The 21,304-nt window shown below is 49.3% G+C and overlaps 1 protein-coding gene across 1 annotated transcript in view; it reads right to left on the bottom strand.

Annotated features, from left to right (window-relative positions):
• Positions 1-11,722, bottom strand: part of HPN (hepsin) — a 30,439-nt gene extending 18,717 nt beyond the window's left edge. The window contains exons 1-3 of the mRNA XM_044422265.1: positions 11,544-11,722; positions 4,971-5,078; positions 925-1,026 (exon numbers count right to left, since the gene is read on the bottom strand). Of these exons, the coding sequence (XP_044278200.1) occupies positions 925-1,026; positions 4,971-4,986 (118 nt within the window). The 5' untranslated portion in view covers positions 4,987-5,078; positions 11,544-11,722. The remainder of the gene's footprint in view (positions 1-924; positions 1,027-4,970; positions 5,079-11,543) is intronic.
• Positions 11,723-21,304: the final 9,582 nt, after the last annotated feature.

The following is a 21,304-nucleotide window of genomic DNA, read 5'->3' as shown; positions in this document are numbered from 1 at the left end:
ATTGTGGGTTAAACAACCTTCAGTTAATCTAAGAAGTAAATGTGGATTCACTTGGACTGTTGAAACAACTATTACTCCACAGTGTCCAAGTTCACACTTTACAAAATAATTTCCATTTGGGCTGACCAGAGGTTGCATATTCATTACGACAGTAGCACACAATCCCAGCAACTTGTGGGCTGGTTGATTAATAACCCAGAATTTGCTGCCATTGCATGTAAACTGGACTGATGTCTCTGAGCTTCATTATGTAGCCCAGAGGTCCTTGTTTTACTTAGAAGTGATCCTAGCAAACAGTAGAAAAATGTGTTTAAAGAAACCTGGGAGCGGCAGGGCAGCTTGGCATGCACCCAACTAGGTGCCTACCCCTGAACCAGCACTTCACTCCTGAGATGACCCCTGGAGAGTTTGCAATTTCCCCAGCAGCAACTCGGCATTAAATCTGACATATTTCTGTACGTGCTCTGTCTGCTCCAGGTTTTGCTCTAGGCTAGTAGCAGTTGAGTGTTAAACTCCCAGATGTTTCCCACAAGATGCTTGCAAGAAACTGCAGCTCTTTAAGAAGCAGCGATTGGGTGCAGCTGGAGCAGACATCCTGGGCAGAAAGGGTTGGGCGGAGCAGCCTTCTCTTGGGTACACACCACCCAAAGCACATCAGCCGCAGGTCATCTCAGGCGGCAGATGCTGGGAGGTGGCAGCAAGGTGTTGGAGGAGAGAGCCGTGGGGCATGTGACCTGTTCTGCACCCCCTAAGCTAGCCTGAAACCTTCAGGTGCAGCAGCAGATGCAGTCCCATGTCCAACATTAAAGAAAAATTCAACTACCAGACTAGCTAGCTTTCATACATGCGTGGCACAGGAGGGCGACCAGCACTGGAGATCACTTCTTTTAATTTTTTTCATATTTTGGGAATATTCCTTCTCACCTATTGCCCAAATTCCAGCTCCAATCCCAGTCAGGAGGAGGAGGCCACTGGTTATCACAGCCACCACCTTTGGCAGAGTCCACCTCCGTGCTTGAAGGCCTCCTGGAAGATGCAGAGAAAGGGTTAGACCGCCCTGGTGGCTGCCTCTCGTGCTGGCGATGGATACTGCCCTCCTGAACCCATGCAGCGCTTGCACAGACACTAGGTATGGTGAGTGGCCCCCTCCTCGGTTAGCAGTGCCACCACTCATGGGGCTTCCCTCAGCTCAGGCACCCAAGAGGACCACAGCTCTCTCACGCACCTCCAGTTCCTACCTCCTCCATGCGCCACTTGATGGTATCAGCCGCCCACCTGTCCTCAAGTTTGCCCATACTCAAATGGCTTTCTTTGCCCCAAGTCCAAAAGGAGTTCAGTAGCCATCCCCACACACGATGAAGCCAGTAAACGTGCACAGAGCACCATGACTACCTGAGGAAATTGCCTTATAGACTACGTCAGATTCCTTTTCCAGCTGGCTGAACCTTGTCTGCTGTCCAGATTCTCACACGGAGGAATCACAGAACAGTAGAGTTGGAAGGAGCCTCTCAGGCCATCGAATCCAACCCCCTGCTCAGCACAGGACTCCCAGTTAAACCATCCCTCTCAGATGGCTGTCCAGTTGCATCCTGAATGCCTCTGGTGTGGGAGAGCCCACAGCCTCCCTAGGCATTTGGTTCCATTGTCATACTGCTCTAACACTCAGGAAGTTCTTCCTGATATCTAGCCAGAATCTGCCTTCCTGTAACTTGAGCCCATTATTCTGTGTTCTGCAGTCTGGGATGATCAAGAAGAGATCCTGGTCTTCCTCTTTGTGACAATCTTTCAAGTCCTTGGAATCTCCCCCTTCTTCTTACCTGAGCTTTTGAACTGATCATGTGAACTGCACTCTACACTTCTGTATATAATACATGTGTATTTGTTTGTTTATTTAATGGATTTATATTCCATTACAATAGCCTATATCTGGGCTCACTGCATGTTCTCTCATGCTGGAGTCAAGGAGAACCTCCATCGTGCCAATTCCATGTAGCCTAGAAGCAAAGAATTCACATGGCATGCTCAGGGCAATCCCTCGACAAGTGCCCAGGCTGTGCTGGCATCACACAGTCTTTGCTGCTGACATATGAGACACCTCCCAGCCATGTGTTCTGCTTCCTGCTCCAGCAGAGGAGCCAAAAGGGAAAGGACAGGCATACCCTTTGGGTATTCTGGGGAGTCCGCTCCAGGACTCTTGTGGCTGCTAGAAAAAGACATGGCTTAACAGTCAAGAAAAGAGTCTTTGGTCGTCTCCCTGCTTCCTGTTGTAACCCCCCTCATGATCAGGCATGATCATACACGTAGCCAGGGCACAGCTCATCACAAGTTAGAGGCATGGTCAGAGTGTTCTTGTTCTCATGAGGACAAGAACACGAACACGGATGTGCACGCTATGCTAAGCTGACCACAAAGCAGGCTTCGCTCCAGCATGACCAGCACCACCACAGACATTATGCCCTTGTACCCACGCTTGCTTGCTTTTGCATGATAAATGGGCAAAATGTGCTCTCCCCTATTGTTTCTCTGTTGCTCCCCTATTGTTCACTGTCATTCAAGCATAAGTGTAAAAGAGTATAACAATCAAATGTCTCTCCCCTGCCTGGTACCGCACTCTAGCGAGTGATGGTCCCTGCCGGCAGGTAAATAAATCTCTCTCGATAATTCCAACTAGTCTCTGGTCTTGTCCGTAATATCACGCCCTACAACAGTCCGGCCAGCTGGTTTGCACTCTGCCTATGACCATAGCACTCTGCCCATGCAGTCTGATTTACACTTCACTCTCCTTTAGAGTATACTACTAATAATAGCAAGATCCAGTGAAGAGTAAACACTGATGTTCAGTGTCAGCATTCATCTTCCTTTTACCCTCCTCGCTTCCAGCATTCGCAGGACTGCGTATCCACTCCAGATTTTACTCTGGAGTTTCAAGGAGCTATCCTCAGTGCTGAACCCTATTTGGCCTGGCACCATGGATGGTTTCTTGAAAGTCTGGAGCAGAAGCCAGAGAAAAGCCACACCTCTGCAGACTCAGGGCTACCAGCTTCAACTGGATGTTACATAAACAGATTGTTTTAATGTTTAATTGAACCTTTAAAAATATTATTTTTCTCACCTGGTAAAATGGAGCACATCACTGTCCCTCTGCTTTTCTTCCTGGCTAAGAAGAAAAATTGTGGCTCTCTCATGGTGGCTTGCATTCAGAAGGCGGGGATGTGGTTTTAGAAAGCTTTCTGGGGCATGGGCTGAATGCACTTTAATAAATAGCTACATGTACCTTGGTGAAGCCAAGCAGGTCTGGGACTGGTCAACAGAAGGCTACTCAGAAATGTTATCCATACCACAAGGGAAGGTGCTTATACCGGGCCTTTGAGCCATCCAGCCACATCACGTCTACTGTGACGTAAACCTCTCCAGAGTCACAGGCAGGGATCCTTCACAGCCTCACTTTTTCTAGAGACGCTGCAGATGAAACTTAGACGCTGCAGATGAAACTTGCAGTCTTTTGCATGCAAAGCCCACCTTCATACCCCTAAGCAAAAAGCACCTTGCTCTATCATGCAAGAATGATGGGTCATAAATGTAATAAGGAGTATAGGTTTTATTCCACACCGTACTTTCACGCACATGCTCCCTACAAAAGTTCCTGTTGCAATAAACAAAGCCCCAGCAGTCTTCCGCTCCCTTGCCGGCATCACCCGCCACCGTTGCACAACTGAGGAATACCTCTGTGGACTTTAGCGACTGACGACAGTGTGATCAATTTACAGCCGCAGAATTCCAGTCCTTGCAGCATTCACCCCCTTAGCATCAATCCCCCACTGCCCTGAAGCCAATGCTCAGCGAAAGAGACAGGGGCACACATCGCCCTCACAGATCTTGGTGGGAAGGCTGTTCTCCTAAGCTAGGTGTCCTTGCAGCAAATGCCTTTTCAAAGCAGCACAGGCTACAGATCCAGCAAGTCTTCGGCATCAATTTGACAGAGTACCCAGAAGTCCCCATTCCAGGGTACCACTCTTATATGCCGGAAGTGAAAGGACACAGCTCAGGAGTAGACACGGCTGGACTAATCTCTACCCAGTGGGGTGAAGAGTTCCACCAGTTGTCTGAGTGGGTCGCAGAAATTCCCACAGAAGCTGCATCTCTGAACTCTTGCAGCATTGCCAGCTGCAGAAAACTAATTCAGCAAAGAGTCTTGTGCCACCTTAAAAACTAAGACATATTTATTTGATAGATAATTGGTGTGAACACTGTCTGCTTCACCAGATGCGAGACAGGTGCATCTCATGAAGTGGACTGTGTCCACAGGGGGAATTGCTTGACTTGAACATGCCACAAGATCTTTGCCATTTTTGCAACAACAAACCCACACAGTTGCCCATCTGGGGTCTGTACAGGCAAGCTCAGTTCACCTGAGGGAAGCCACTTATACATAGTTTTAAAAAAGAGGAAATGTACCACAAAAAAGAGGCACAGATTATACAACACGCACACAGAGTCCTACAATGCATGTATATAGAAATATGCAATGCATCTCACCCTAGTGGGGAAGTCCGTGACCAACCATTTGTTGATCTACTCAGGCTGCAGTCTGGCTGCTAACTTTTGATACGCTCTCTCCCTTTTGCTAGTTCCTTATCTTTAAACCAGACATGGATCGGCCAGCCTTTCAAATAAATAATGGGGAGCTTTCAAATAATGAGGTGTCCTCTGGAAAGTAGAACATGCGGCCATGCTAGCTCACCATATGGAATTTGTCCACATAGGAAGAAAAGGGAACCGTGGAGAGAGGGCACCCGCGGGTCATTTCATGGGCAAGCACCTCAGTGCCTTTCCCAGAGGAGTATAAAGCAGCCAGAATTGTTAATGTTTAAGTCCTGCTCTGGCTAGATTGGGATTGCAAGACCATGGGATTCAAGGGGAGGGGGAAGGAATATGAAGTCCAGGGAACTTTTTTGAAAGATCCAACTCACCGTCTTTTTCGGCCATTTCAGAAATGGTTAATCATCAAACCCGCCACACTGTCCCTCCAGAAATCCAGCCCCTGTGGGATTAGAGACCTTTGAAAGTGCCTGGAAGCCCTGCAGGGAAAAAAGGGGTAGAAGAAACTTAACTCTCCAGAAACCTTCGTTCTAGCAGATCCAGCTCCAGAGGGTGGGAAAGTTGGGCATTTGTCCAGGAGCTGTAGAACCGTAGCAGATCCACAGCCACACTCCAAATTTGCGGAGATCATCCAAGTTTGCACAACCTAAAAGAATTCATAGTTTGCATGCCCTGCCTCACCCAGGTTGGAGAGAGGGGTGAGTAATCCACTGCGGGTGTTGTGACCAAGGGATCCTAAAATCTTGGAGCCAGCATAGCCATCTAGTCCTTTCCTCTTTTTAGAGTTAAGGTTGGGTAAATTCCAAGCCTATGTAGGATCACCTAAGGGTAGGTCTCCTAAGAAACGGGTCCATTTATTGTTCTAAGTGGGCCATGCTTCTGAGTACACCACCATAGGACCAGGCTGTCTGAGTGCAAAATGCAAAACAAATAATGTTGTAAGCTGTCCAGAGATGACAGTAATGGATGGCCTACAAATTTTCTAAATAAATAAATTTAAAATAAATTTAAAAAACAAGGAAGTCCCTGGTCCAGATCTTCCTTCAGTCATAAAGGTGTACCCTAAGCACTTAGCCTCCCCAGGTGCACCCTGTGGGTGCTATTCCTGGTCTGCCCTGCAGAACTGTTACAAGGAATTCAGAGTTAATACTTGTAAGGCACTTTGAACATACAAAAGCTGTTGTTGCTTGCATTTTTATGCCATTGTTTCTCTAAGAACTCAGGGTGGATTCACATGGTTCTCCCATAACCACTTTATTCTCACAACCATCTTGCAAGATAGGAAGGTTGCAAGAGTGTGGTTAATCCTATGAGCTTCATGGCCAAAGGGGGATGTGGACCCTGGTTTCTGTAGTTTCACATCAACACGCTAAGCACTAAGTCCAAGTCTTCATGCTCAGCATTATTCCAAGCTACCCATGGCAGCACACACACAAAGATCCATCACCCAGTGTGGGGAAGAAATGGCAGAGGCAGCATCTCTTCGAGCAGAGATGCTACCTAAAGACTCTTTGGCCCAAGTGAAGATGTAGCTTTTTCTTCCGGAGCCAGGAAACTGCCCCTGTATTGCTATGTTAAACTGCTCCTTGAGTTGCCATTCTTTTATAGGACTGCGTGGAAGATGCTCTTGGAACAGAACTGTTATCTTAAGCAAGCATGCAGAACCTTTTTCAGCTTGCAAACTGCAAATTTCATTTTTGGAGAGCTCTCAGGTCCACATCCCTGCCGTGGGCCAGACCCAATTCAAATGGAGTGGAGTCAACCTACCAGCATCTTTTAGCTGAACAGCTCTTGCTGCCAGACAGCAAGCCATAGGAGAGGCATTTCGACCCTCTTGAATGCTGGCTGGTGGGAGGAGTGGGACTGCCCAAAAGCTGAGAAACCACCAAAAGCTAGGCATGGGGGAATAGGGCCAGTGGAAGGGGGCATGCCCATTGGGGAACCCGGAAAGGCCCTGCCAGGGAAGCCAGGGTGGCCAAATCTGCCTCAGTGGTTTTACTGCAACAGCATGTGTTATCTGGAAAAGAGGCACTTCTCACTGGGCTGCTTGAAGGTTTTTTACAGAAGGTACAGCAAGGGGAATAGGCTGGGCCTCAGCAGCAGCCTTTCACATGCATGCTTCTCCAGCACTGCACAGAAGCAAGCCCAGGGCTGTGGCAACCGCAGGAAGGGGATGGCCACCCAATTCAGTGATGGGCATCCTATATAGAAACAACAAAGCCCCTCCTCTAAGCACCAATCTTCTTAAATACAGGTATGTGAGGGGATGTCACACGGAGGTGGGTAGAACCCTGTTCTCCCTTGCAGAGGAAGGCAGGACACGCTCCAACAGAGCAAAGCTCAGGGAGCCAAGGTTCCATTTGGATGCCAGGAAGCACTTCCTGACAGTCAGGACCCCGAGGGTGTGGAATGGGCTTCCCCGGGAGGTCGTTGAGGCCCCATTGGTGCGGGTGTTCAAGGATAGGCTGGACATCCCCATGGTGAGCACGTCGTGAGCGGAGTCGGCTGGTGCCGGAGGTCAGACTAGATGGCACGGGAGGACCCTTCTGACTTGATCTGTTTCTATGTTTCTATGTTTCTTGCAACCAAAGTGATACCAGCAAGATAGAACAGGGATTCCAAGGTTTGTCAAAGGACAACAAACCTTTAGAAGTTACCCTATAAGGGAGGTACCAGAAAGCCGGCTCAGTGAAGACTTAGGATAGTTAGTGGCCATTGAACCCTAAGTATTGGTTTGGGGATGGGGGGTAAGGAAGGGGGAATGGAATAGAGTATCCCAGATGAGGGAATCCCAAACTCTAAACTGCAGCATTCTGTTGCAAATCCCCCTTCTGCCTGTACAACACTCAGTTTTCCTAAACACACATTTTTCTCAGTCACACCTTAGGCATTTGGGTGCAGACTAAAAGAGAATTCAGCTATTTAGCTTAGGTGACTGGCGGGAAAGGAACTGCTGCTCCAAACTGATACCCGCTAGATGCTGAGGTGCAGTTTCCCTTGTTCCCAGGCAGCACGGCTGAGCTGAAACCCCAAGGAATCCCACTCTCACACTAACCTACCTCACAGGGCTGTTGGGAGGATCCAAATAAAAACGGTGCTCAGCTGAAATGAGGGAGTAGGCCCATAATGAAATTCGCCGCAACTATACCCAGGTTTCGTCCAATCCTGTAAGGGGCCAGCCCAAGACATTTCGCTGCCTGAGGCAACAAAAAGATGGTACCCAAAAAGCTGCCTACAGAGGCACATTTGGTGGGGACCCAGGAGAGGGCCTTCTCCATGGAACTCCTTCCCAAGGAAGGTGAGGTTGATGTCCTCTCTTCTCCTTCCAGCAGAAGGCAAAGGGCACTTTACTCAGGAAGGCCTTTCGCTCACAAGCGGGATTGTTGGCTTTATTTCTGGTGTTCATTATTATTCATTTCTTTTGCAATTGTTACATCGTTTTGTATTTCAATGTATTGTGTTGTTTTCGTTTCTTTGGCAATTGTTACATCGTTTTGTATTTCACTGTATTGTGTTGTTTTCGTTTCTTTGGCAATTGTTACATCGTTTTGTATTTCACTGTACTGTGTTGTTTTCATTTCTTTTGCAATTGTTACATAGTTTTGTATTTCAATGTACTGTGTTGTCTTCATCAGTTTTAATTGTGCCCGGAAGCCACCCTGCATGCCATTTTGGCAGAAGGCAGGATGCAAACCAATTAAATAAACGAAGACGTCATGCCGTCCACTGTGCCACGAGCTGGCCCACCTTGGCTTGTACTTCAGCGCTGGTGACAGGGCCACATCCAGCATGGCACCTGAGGGCAGCAGGCCAGCTTAGGGGCGCAGAACAAGTCCATGGCACAGACAGCTCTGCCTTGCAACTCATGCCCACCCACCCCCCAAGACTGAGGGGGCAGCTCACCTGCCTGAGGTAGCTCGCTCGCTCTGCCCAATAGCCAGGCCAGCCCTGCTTCCCTCAGACATTTGGAAAACAGCACCTGAGGAGGCCATTGCACAACCTCTCTTCCTTCTCATTTAAGCACTGGACAGTAATCTGAGGTGCTTTTTATTTTAGTTCTCATTAGAGGCCACTTGTTTCTGACGCCAGCTGCTAAAGAACACAAGAAGGAGCTGTCCTGTTTGCAGATTCCCCCAAAGCAGCACTTGTGGGAGCAAATTATCAGACTGGGCAGGCCATTGTCCTGACCAAGCCATGGCCTTCATATCTTCACCCCACAGTGAGGGAACAGTGTGAAAATCCATAAGAGGAGAAGTAAGCATATTATTTTCTGATGCCCTGTAGCTCCAGTCTGAGCATTCTTCAAGTTTGCTCCTGCAAGGTTAATTCTGGCCAGCTTTCCCAGCCCAGCTTTCTCCATATTGCCTAGGATTCTGTACTCATCCATCCTGGCCAACAGGGCCAATGGTCAGGAATGCTGGTATTTGTAGTCCAAAACATCTGCAGGGTGGCAGGCTGGGAAAGGCACAGCAAAGCACAGCCACTCTTGTGCTCTTAACCAAGCAGGGATGTGTTCCAACTTTTTTTCCACTTCACTCAATCAGATGAGTCACTTTTCAAACAAGGACATCAAACTTCAAAGGTAAGTTCAATTTCCCAGCACCTCCACAGGGACAACAGACACACACTAGCTTCCTCCTCCACCACCACCAGCAGATGCTGAAACTGTAATTTGAGGACAACTTATGTACTTCTCGGGACAAACGCCTTCCCGGTGGAACCTCCGCTTTGCAAGAACAAACCTCATTAAGGCGGTCCCACTCTTGCGCCGCGCTCCCTCCTGCAGCGGCCCGGCAGCGGGAATTCTCAAGCAGGGGAGTGGGACGGTTCTACCATTGCACCTCACCTGCTGGTCGAGAAGCGAGGGTACCAGGAGAGGGCTAGGTGTCCATGCAGGCCACCGCATGATTGCAGATGCATCTGGCTTTTGGCCCCAGCCGAGCCATTAAGCAGAGGGAGTTGACGGTGGCAGCCATAACCCCTTTAGGGTGCCCTAGAAGAGCAACTGCCTGTTTGTTCTTTTGTTCCTGCTGAATGTTTTACTGCCAGGGAGAAAGAGAAGGACATTTTGGGGATTTTCTGCCTCTGGTTTCAGAATAACTTGACTCAGCTTGGGCACGACGTGCCTTGATTTTAGAGGGTGGGGATCAGTGCTGGATTTACATATGGGCTGAGCGGGCTACAGCCCACGACTTCATAATCTAGGGGGACCTTGGCCTCCTGCCAAAAATATTTTAAAATTACCATTAATTTTATTTCAATTGTAACAATAATAATCAGGGGCATACCTTGGTGAAAAATCATTTTCTAGACTAAAAAGGATAAAGAATGATCAACAATGCCCCAGGATCAGTTGTCTGATCTAAGCATTCTCTGCATAGACTGTGATTTTAATGGAATTGTTATTTTATTGTTTTACTATTTTTTCTGATTAATAACTGTTCTATTGTAATTTAAGTTATTTTTAATGGTTTTTTTTTGTTTGTTTGTTTGCTTGTTTTGTTGGTCTACCACTGTAAGCTGCCCAGAAAACCTTCGGGTCAAGGGGCAGCATAGAAATGGAATTAAATAAATAAATCCCAAAAAGGCTTAAAAGAAACTGTTCTGTTTTTTATATAGTGTAATATTATCCATAATTTTCCCATGAATGTTCTGTGTGAACATCTTCATCAATTCTATACTTTCCTAAACTTATTACAGGTTATAAACCTATAAACCATCTTTTTATCAATTCTAACAATTCAGCAATGTTCTGCTTTCACTGAGCAGATAAAGGAGAGACGGAGGTTTTGCTTCTCATGATCAGATGCTATTATGTTTGGGCCACTCCGATCTCCTAGCTAAGGTCCTCCAGTTGCTTTAATCCGGGACTGGAGGGGACTGTCACTTGCCGCTCTGCGTGGGGCACAAACTGCCTTTACCTGCAAAGACATCCTGCAGCTCGCAGGGGGTCAGCGCAGAGGTGAAGTGAGCCCTGCCTTGCCCACGCACTGCTACGCCTCCTTTCAGGCCGATGGAGGAGGAAGCCCCCCAGTGAGTATCAGGCTCCTCAGACCCAGAAGCATTTGTGTCTCCAAATGGTAGTCCGACACTGGCCACTCTATGAATTGCAGCAGCTTATACAGAGTATAAGACTGTTGTCCATGTTGCAATGTTTTATTTAAGAGTTACATGGGCTAATTTTCTAGTACACATTAAGTATTAGTTAAAAAGACTTACCGCTTGAATATAATTCACATTGTGCCCAATTGAATGCATCATATGTGATTTCTACAAATAATGCTCTTTGGAAGGGGAAGAAACAAAAGCAACAGAGCTCATGCACTGCTGTAGTTGGTGCTGGGCTGGTACTCAGGACCATCCAGTTCCAGTCCCTACTGGGCCATAAATCTCACTGGGTGCCTCTGGGCCAGTAACTGGGTCTCAGCCCAACCTAACTCACAGGATGTTGTGAAGATAACACGGAGATTCAAGAAACCACCTGCTTTGGGTTCCTTTCAAGCTACAGGGCAGGATAAAAACTACAGTAGAAGACAGGCAGACTTAACACTGAGCTATCCCTTCCTAAACCCTTGCCCTCCTTAGGGGGTGGGGGACACAAAACCCAAACCAAAACCTAAACAAAATATCAGATCTTTCAAGAGGGCCCTTTCCAGCCTGAGATCAGGAACGCTCCGTATCTCGGCCATAACCCAAAGCGACCTGAAGGGCGCGCAGCGTTCGTCCACATTTGGGCCGCGCTGGCAGCTGGAACACCTCCCGGGCAACGCGGGGCGGCCGCCGGCCGGGGCCAAGGGAGGCCCGCGGGAAAGGGCGCGGGGCCCCTCGGGCGGAGGCGGGCAGGCGCCTGGCCGAGCCCTGGTCCTCCGCGCGGGGCCGCGCCCCAACTGCGGGCCCCTCGCCGCGGGGCTCGCGCGGGAGGCGGCAGCGCAGGCAGCGCTTACCTCGTCGCCCCACGTCCCGTGGGGCGGGGGGCTGCCGCAGGGAAGGGCTCACCGCCGGAACACTCGCCTTCCAGCGAAGCGGGGCGCGATCTTCATGGCTGGGGGCGCAGGGGAGGGTCGGCGGCGGGGCTGAGGCGCCGCCGCGCGCCAGGGAGCTGTCGAAGGCTCGGGACGGCGACGGCCGGCGCAGGGTGGGGGGCCGGCGGGGAGGAACGCCCGGGGAGACGGGCAGGGGCGGGCGGGACGAGGCCGACCCGGCGGCCCAATGGAAGCCGCTGCTAAGACCAGACGGACACCTGGAGGGGCGAGGGAAGGGAGAGCGCTGGGGAGCCCGCGGTGGGCCTGGCTAGCAGGTGGGCGGGCCCGGGGCGTTCTAGGCTCGGGGGGGGGCAGAGTTACGGGGGGGGGGGGGCGCAATCTTGGTGGTTCCGGGGTGGCCCGCAAGGGAAGGGAGAGGGCCGGACTCCTGGGTTCCGTAGGCAGCCTCCAAAGGGGGTTTCCCTGACGAGGAGGGTTTCTATCTGGATAAAGAGATACTCCCTCCCCGCCGTCTGGAGGCAACGTGCCGTGGGCCCTCCGATCAGCCTTTTCCCCTCCAGTCCCAAGAGGAAATGCACTTTGCACGTGTTCAGGGGCACTTCCACCTAGACCTCCTTCACATTCCCCAGGGTTAAAGTCCGGCAGCTTCAGAGGAATAAACAAAGGGCGGGGGGGGGGGTGGCTGAGCCTGCGCAAATTCAGCTCTCGGGGAACAAGAGGGGTGCCGGGGCGCGTTTTTGCTACTAAGGACTCGATCGCGTCCTGCGGCAATGCGAAGACCAGGGTGCTGTTCGAGATGAAATAGTCCCAACGACGAACGGATCGCCCCGAAGTTGTTGAGCCGGCGTAGCGTGCCCTGAAGCAGAGATCGGCGGAAAGGAGGGCAGGCCCTTTTGGGAGACCCCCGGGTGATTGCAGCAGATCGCTCCCCCGCGCCCCCCGGTGTGTGGCAGCAGTAGGAATGTCCACGTTTGATTTAAGCTGCTGAAGCGAAGTGAGCTCGGCCAACGTGGGATGAGCACTGGTCCTCCAAGCACAATCCAGGCTCCAGATGCGCTCAGAGGTAGCCTCGTTCTTTGGTTCTCCATCAGTATTCTCAGTTCTCCGGCTTCTAGATCGGTGGAAAACGCCCAAAGAAGCAGGTCCCACCAGACTGAGGTCCAACCGTGCTTGAATTATTTCTTATATTTCTGCATTATTTCATTAATATCCCGCCTTTTGTCCTCAAAGGAACCGGTCGACTCGATTCTCCGTCTCTCCAGTATATCGTCCCAACAACCCTGCTAGGTAGATTTAGGCTGAGAGCCATCCAGTGCTCTCCATGGCTGAGTGGAGACCAGACCCCACAGCTCCCAAATCCCGGTCAAACATTATAACCCCTATGGCACGCTGGCTGTCCCGCACTCCCGTTTTACCATCACAATAACCCTGCAAGGTAGGTTAGGCTGAGTCCATCACTGGCCCAAAGTCACCCAACGCGCGGGAACTAGAACCCAGAGGGGCCGAGTCCCGGTCCCACACTCTGGCCACTGTAAGAGCTGGCTTAAAAGTTTAACCCCAAAACAGAAAGGCACGAGGCGGCGTCCTGGCGTTTACGGCAAGTCTGCCCGGCTGCCCCGCATCGGAGGTGGCGCATCTATAAAGCACTTGGAGGTCATCGGCCCTGGCAGGGCCCGCCCCCGCGCGACAGCCTCCCCGCCCCCGGCGCGGCGGCTCCCTTCTCAAAGGACCCATTGTCCACCGCTCGCGGTGCACCTGCAAGACGAGGAGCCTCCGAGGGGAGGGGAGCGGGGAGCTAACGACCGCCCCTCCGTCGCCCTCTCACGCACGCCCAGCCTGTTGGAAAGTACCGCAACCCCCGTCGCAGGCACCTGCCAAACTCACCTTGCCCTTTGCCATCCCCTTCACCTTTTCCTCCGATGCCTCCGTTCCAGCAAACGACTCCCCAGGAGACAAGCGAGAGCCTGGAATGGGCCAGCCCCTAAAGAGCCAGCCTGGGTTCCCACCAGCGCAGTGTGGTGCAGCGGTCCAGAGTGCGAGACTGGGGGCCGGGAACTCTGGGTTCTAGTCCCCACTCAGCCGCGGACTCCCAGCCTAGCCCACCTCACAGGGCTGTTGTGAGGATGAAATGGGGAGGAGGATCCTGCAAGCTGCCTTGGGTTTCTCAAAAGAGGGGGAAAGCCAGGATATGGACATAATGTAATACTAATTCTAAAAGATGAACAGAAGAGACGAAAGCAAAAACTCCACCCTCTACAAAGTAGGGCCCCTTTTCTTTTTATCAATTTGGATACGCACCCTCATAAGTGATTGTAATTCACATATGCTGCCACAGCCCATCTCTGCATCTGCCTTTTTTGGATTCACTGGCTAGGTTGTCTCAAGTCACATTTCGTTGCACTTTGAAGCCTTTTCAAAATGGGAGAAAATTCTCAGGACTTGACCGTGATATTATATGCATCCTTCACAATTTTTGTACTGCCCAAAACTTTTGGAATTGTGGTCCCTGATCCCCACCATAGAATGACATATTTTGTTTATGGTTGCATGGTTTTAAAAGCCTGGCTTTGTGTTATATTGAAATGAATGGAAGATTTACAAGAGCCCAGAAAAGGAGCTGCACCAGCTCCTATCATTTCAGTCAGACTTGAGAATATTCAAGTGGGGAGATTATGCCCCATTAAGTAATTCTTAATATTGCTTGATTAATCTCTATACTGCCCAACAGTCAAAGCTCTACTGCAGCTTTCTTCAGAAAGGGTCAAGGCAGTGTGTGTAACATTCCTCCCCACACACACCCCTTTTATCCTCATAGCCCTGTGAGGTAGGATAACTGGGAAAGATGGTGAGCGGACCAACCCAGTACGCTTCATGGCTGAGTCAGGATCTGAACCAGAGATTTCCTAACTCCAGCCATTTCTCTGTGTTGAAGAGGTTTGTTTTGCTTTGCTTGGCTTGGCTTTTCCTGTTCTCATCCAAGAGTCTCTGGATGTCATTTTGTCCATAGAGAACATGCACCTTGTTTGAATGCAGTTCTGTCTCAAAATTTATGTAAACTAGAACTGTCATCTGATGGTGTGAGGCTGGACTGATTTGTTGTTTGCTTTGGAATTAGTGAGTTAATTTATTAAATTTCAGCATGGTTGCTAATACTCAAATCCTCCATATAAGTGACTTTTATATGTGTCTGGAAGAAAGCTCAGAATTGCTTGTGGTCTCATACATGAAAGCTCCCCTCGATTACCAGAAGGAAGGGCTGATTATAATTACATTAAAGCAGCCAGTGCTTCATTTCTAGATAAAGGATTGCTGAGACTCACTTTTCCCCTCTGTGCGTCTAGGGTCGTATTCTAGTCCTCTGCCACAGATGCGAGAGCTCTTGGCCCAAATCAAGCCCATCTGAACCAAATAACCTCAATGCAAACCAGTGCTGTGCTCTCAGAACATCTGCTCATGGAAAAAGCTGATTAATTGGCCCTCACCACTTAATCAAATAAAAAACTAACTGATTATTCTGATGTTTAAATCCATTAATAGCTTGCAATCGCCATGCAAACCAAAGCAAGAAAGTGCCAGTTCTTGATTCTGATGCCTATTAAATTTTAAGGCATGCATGTTAAATTTTAGGATGTATAGGCATCCAATGCAAAAGTGTGTGCGTGTATTTGTCCCATGAGGTGTGATCTGTGTTTAACCTGCATCTGTGTGATTTTGCAAAGTGGGTAACCAAAAAGGACTTTTGTCAGGGCTGGATTTGGAACACGCAGAGGACATACTGCCAAAACAAATGAGCCGTTTAACTCTGGGTACATGCACAGCGGGAGTGGGGGAAAGGGAAGGGCTCAGTGGATCGTCCTGTCCTGCAGAACAGCCTCAGCTGGTGCAGGAGAGGCTCAGTTACAACATGGGAGGACCATTTTGGCTGCACACACTCAGTTACTGATTACCTGGGCTTGCTTCTCAGCCACCAAGCTGAGCTGGATTGCAGGGGGGTGGGGGGGGGCAAGATCTAACCAAAGCTTGAGCAAGAAAACAGCTGCACTTGTTGGCCCCGGTCTGACAAGGGAAAACCTGAAGGAAGCTAAGACATCACAAAACATCCCTCCCAGAGGTGGGGGATAAGATGGTTAGAATCCACCTTTTCCCACCTCATGTGCCAAGTTCCCATTTCTGAGCATTCTTCATTGCAGTAGGGAAAATGTTTGCCAAGTCAAGCACAGTATTCAGGCAGCCAGTTGGCACCAACACCCTGGTACATAAAGCACTGGTTGGCTTCTTTAAAAACAAGCTACTTTTCTTTATTACAGCATTTATATGCCTCCTGTGCATGAAAATAATCAACGGAGCTGACGCAAACACACAGACACACTCTCTCTACCTCCAGCACTCACCAAATCATCAGCCATGGTAAAGAAGCTGAGGCTGGGTCCCAAACCTGGTTCTCCTGGTGTCCCAATCCAGTCCAATCCCAATGAACCCCCTCCCATAGCTCGGCCCCTCCCTCCCAACCTTTGTGGCTTCCCAGCCTTTGTTCAGGTTCCCCCCAGTCCAATAAGTCAAAAATACTCTCCTATGCCTTCACCACTGGCAATAAGAGCTGTACATGAATGCGTGCACATATTTTGGAACTGTAGCCCAGCTCCATTTTCGTTTGGACCTGCTCTGTTTCCTTAGTGCAGACGACTGAGGAAGGCATTGCTGTGGCTGTTACATGCTGTTCAGTCACCTCCAGATTATGGAGTCCCTGTGAATGAAACCCTGTCCTTTCCTTGACACCCTGCTCAGCTATTGTCAACTCAAGGCTGTGGATTCCTCTATGGATTCAATCTATCTCACATTCGGTCTTCCCCTTCATCTTCTGTCTTCGACTTTCCTTGGCATTCTTGTCTTCTTCAGATCTCAAAGTTTTGTAAATGTTGCTGCCAGGGAAAGCTCTGGCTTGGTTTGATCTTTGTTTTTCTGTCCATCCAGGGTATTCGCAAAGTTCTCTGCCAACAGCATGTTTCAAATGCATCAATTTCTTCCTGTCAGCTTTCTTCTCTGTCCAGTTTTCACACTCAGACATAGTGATCTGGGATGCAAAGATCTTGGTCTTGGTTTCCAGTGAAACACCCTTAAATGTGCTTTCCGAGCACTTTCATTGCTTCTCTTCCCAATCACAACCTTTTTTCTAATTTCATGCCTGCAGTCTTCATTTGAATTGATGACTGAGCCAAGGTAGCTTTCAAAATCTTTCAACATTCCATTAAAATCATCAACACCTGTACAATTGTAAAATTGTGTGTACCAAGTTGTATATATTGCTGAGTACTCTTTAAATAACCATTTCAACAGAAGAAACAAACAGAAAGCAGGGTTCCTATTTTGGTTCAAAGACAGGGTAGCTCAAGTGGGAGAGCCAAGCCACATAAAAGTGAGATGGGCTGGGGGCAGGGGGGTCCTGCCTCATCAGCAAAGGAGCAAGCATGGCAGGGAAATGAGACTTTTCCCCTGGAGCTGGTTCCAGTCCCGGTCCTTCTCTTCCTCGGCATCCTCCATCTCTCGCTTCCCTCTCCACAATCTGTGGCTGCAGCCATTTTCCCCATTTCCTCTTCAGTGCTGGGCATGAGCCATGCTTGGGGCTGGGCAGGCAGGGAGCTAAGGAGCAGCAGCAGCAGGCCCAGGGGTGAGAATGCATGGGAGGCGAGTTGTCCATGCACAGCTCTCCCATGGGTTGCTTTTAGTGTTAGCGTGTCCCTCGTCCCCTTGTCTTACACATGAAGGAGTCAGAACATATACAGATAAACAGTGTTGGTTTCACACTGTGTGGTATCTTATTCCACTGACTTTGCCATCAGAACCATTCAGATAAGTGTTTTTCAGAGATCTGTTATATCTGTGTTAGAATTACCCGGATCCGCCATAGAACCTATTAAATTCACTCACATTTTGCTTTTCATTTGGGTTAGGGTTTTTTTTAAATGCCATTAAAAAGTTAATCAATTCCTGAACAGGTGCTGACAACAGCCAATAAATATAAGCTTTCAAAGGGCTCAGGTAGCTCCTGGGTGGGTGGGGGCATATTTTGAGCTGAACCATGACAGAAGGGCTAAGACGCTGCAGCGCAACCCCAGTGATGTGATTCATTAAAACTAGTTTCTTTGCCCATCTCTGGATGCTGGATGGAAATCCTGAGCTGCCAAATGCATATCCTCACCTTGACCTGTCTTGTAACAAGCATCAAGAAATCCTACCTTGGTTCAGAAAAAAATACATTTTGGAATTTGTCGAGGTGTTCAGATGCTTCGTTCAGGATGTCCCATGATGCACGCTGCCCTTCTGGGGTCATGTTTCCAGTGTGTGACTTACCTTCCTGACAAAGCCTAATTCTTGCCTCTTTCTCTTGGCTGTCAGCGGCACGCTCTCCGCAGGTTCTTTCAGCTCAGTTAAATCTCCTATTCTAGGGCACACACTGTTGTTTTTCATGCCTTTAAAGCTAGGGATGCAAGATGCTGCCTCATATGCAGCCTTGGTCTGTCTAGCCCACTAGTCTTGGCACTGACTGGCAACAGCTCCCCAGGGTTTCAGACAAGATCCTTTTCTTACTCTACCTGGAGATGCTGGGGATCACTGTATAACTGAGAAGGAGCCATCCTGCTACCAACACACACGTCTATTGAGTCTCAAACCAAGCACAGCCACAAGCTTTGTGTAACAAGGAACAGCCAATAAGAAAGAGGTTGATGTCAGCCAGCCAGGAAAACGTCTTCCATACGGCAGAGCCTATAGGATGTGATGGGCCAGTAATGCCTGCTTCTGCCTTCCCTAAAAATCTGTACCATTGGTTGGGCAAAATGCTTGGGCAATTTTGCTGGTCTCACAGTCAGTTTTGTAGCTCGTTGGATCCCACATGCTGTATCTGTGCACAAGCAACTCTCTGACTGATGGGCCACACAGGAGCTCGCACTTCATAGAATCATAGAATAGTAGAGTTGGAAGGGGCCATGAAGGCCATCGGGTCCAGTCAAGGACCGAGTTACACCATCCCACTCAGATGGCTGTCCAGTTTCTTTTGGCTTGTCTCCTGTGTGGGAGAGCCCCCCACCTCTCCAGGCAGCTGGTTTATTGCTCTGACTGTGAGGAAGTTCTTCCTGATCTCTGTTGTGTCCGATAGACCTGAACCAAGGTGTTCTCGGCCGGTTCGTTGAAAACAATAGCAAGAGGTGGCTGTCACAATAACGGGAAATGGCTACGCGCTAGGAAAGCATTGGTATGCAACACTGAACACACTACTACGATCAAGGAATGCTACGGCATGCAACAATGAGCTTGCTAAAGCAAAAATTGACCGCAAAACCCTTGAGCTTCTGTACCTCACGCTTGCTTAAACCGCTTGTAATTTTCCCACTGGCGTACAAAGTAACGGTTAGTGCCAGGTACATCCAGGTTGAAAAAGTATAAAACCTGTACCATCCCTATAGCAGGGGCCGCACTCCCCCCTGAGTGTTGGTCCCTGTGCAGGTATATTAAAGGACCCTTCAACTCTCTATATTTCTTGTCCAGTGGTCTCATTCGATCGCGCTACCACAATCTCCAGCCTGAGATCAGGGTTGGCACAACTGGAACTGATCATTCTGTAGCCTACACTTGTCCCTGCACAGTGCGTGTGCTTTAGCCGAATGGATCCCACTGCTGGCCCTGCCCATGTAAAAGCTTGTCCATGCTTGGTCACAATGGAAAGCGGTAGCGCTGTGGCACAATGCAGGAGAGTCAGGTGGTGACCTTTCTGGGCTGGACCTTCAGGCACGTGGCCACATTCCCCATATGATGCTGCTTCTGCTAGTTCTGAGTCATCCTCTGGGAGGTAGGCCAGCTATAGTACTGTGGATTTGGAGAGAGAAGTGGTGTTGCTCTGGAGCGCTGGGCACACACTTTTAGGGTGGGTCATGAGATGGGGAGAGGGAATGGTGGGATGATGTGCCTGCCAAGTACTGTGGTTCACATCTGAAGGGTATGGCTGGGGTGGGGAACCTCAAACCCCTGAACCAAATCTGGACACTGTGGTCATGCCCTATTTTCCCAGGTGTCACTCATTTGGTGCTTCTCCAGGTTTTGCATTCCCACCCTGTTCAAAAGAGCTGAAGCGCCTCTTACGGGCTGTGAGGACTCTGAGCTAACATATGCTGATATCGTTGCAATTTTGGCCCTGCCTCTTTTGCCTTTGACCCCTCCCACCACTGGAACCTGGGGAGGGTGTGTGTGTGTGTGTGTGTGTGTGTGCGCGTGCTCCCCACCCCATACACTCACTCACAAGGTGACTCATAGCATGTGTGTTAGCTATGGTAGTTAGTGTGTCATAGTTAGTGTGTCCCCAACACATTTGTGAACTGTGTAAACTGACTGTGTACCCTAAAATACAACCCAGAATCTTTTGCAATACCAAATATTGGTTCCGGGACATTTTCCCGGGCAGGCACACAGATGTGGAAATGTTCCCTGGTTCTAGCAAGCTTCTCTTAGAACTATGTAACTATTTAATTCCATTTCATTCTGAGACTCACATTCACATTGGCAGGTGCAGCCTTGGATGTCCAACGGGTTCATCACCCATCCTCGTATTTGCCACAGAGCGGCCTCATCTTTAAATCTCTCCTTTCTAACGGCATGAGCTCAGCCCCACCAGAAAATGGTGAGTTTGTTATTTCTCATGTGTGCAGAAGTATTAACCTGGTGGGATGCAGACAGCACGGGTCACCATGGGGCTACCCCAGTGGTTAGGCCTGGTGAGGCAGTGATGCTGGGGAACTGGAGGGTGGAGCTGTATCCACCAGAGAAGGCTGATCCTGGATATAGAAAAAGAAAGCAATTCTGCAGTTTGCCACCTTTCAGCAAGCCTAGTGCTGCTGAAAGGTTCAAATGAGGGACATTGCAAGCTGCATTGGACCCTTGGGGCCCTCTGTAGCACTAAAATTGCCGTGTTTGGTTATTCACACCCCTCAGACTGGGATGGTGTACCTTGGCGCCCTGCACCAGTGGGGGTTGAACCTGATGACCTACTTGGCCCCTTCCGACCCTACTATTCTATGAATGTATATAAACCACCATCATGGCAGGGGATAGATTACAGAACCTTGTCAATGCAATGTCAGCGGGTGATATATCCATGCTAAGCATTAGTCTGAATAGTAAAGGAGCTTTCCGTGGTGCTGAAGCCCACCCTGTTCCCTACCAAATAGGCTTTGGACTGCAGATAGCTCCTTCAAAGTTCAGACAACAATTGCCTGCCTCTCCCTCTCTCTCTCTCTCCCCCTCCCCCCTCCCCAGGTCCTGCTGAAGCACCATCAGTAGAAAACTCTTAAGTGGTAGATCTAACAGTTGTCCTGGGAGAGCTGTGTGGCTTCTACCAATGAAGCTGAGCCCCCAGAACATGCCGAGAAGCAGGAAGTTTCTGAGAAACTAGACTTCCTGAAGGGCCTTACTGGTTCTGGCTGTGCTGGCCATGGAGAATGCTGGAAGATCTTGTGGTGGGGCAGGGTGGGGCAGAAAGGACTACCAGAATGGACTTGGAAGGAACACCTTTTGCACCCCTGTGTTAAAGTAATTTGAAGTTGCCTTTGAAAGCTGTTGGTAATATCCAATGTTAGTCCTGAAAAGAGTAGACCTATTGAAATGGATGGTACTTAAGTTAATCATCACGACTAACAAGCCTCATACATTTCAAAAGGTAACTTTGTCTGCCCCAA

This window comes from Varanus komodoensis, unplaced genomic scaffold, assembly GCF_004798865.1.
Source record: "Varanus komodoensis strain SLA01 unplaced genomic scaffold, ASM479886v1 scaffold122, whole genome shotgun sequence".
Classification (NCBI taxonomy): domain Eukaryota; kingdom Metazoa; phylum Chordata; class Lepidosauria; order Squamata; family Varanidae; genus Varanus; species Varanus komodoensis.
Note: the sequence above shows the minus strand (reverse complement) of the source record. Positions and strands in the feature narration are given on the sequence as shown.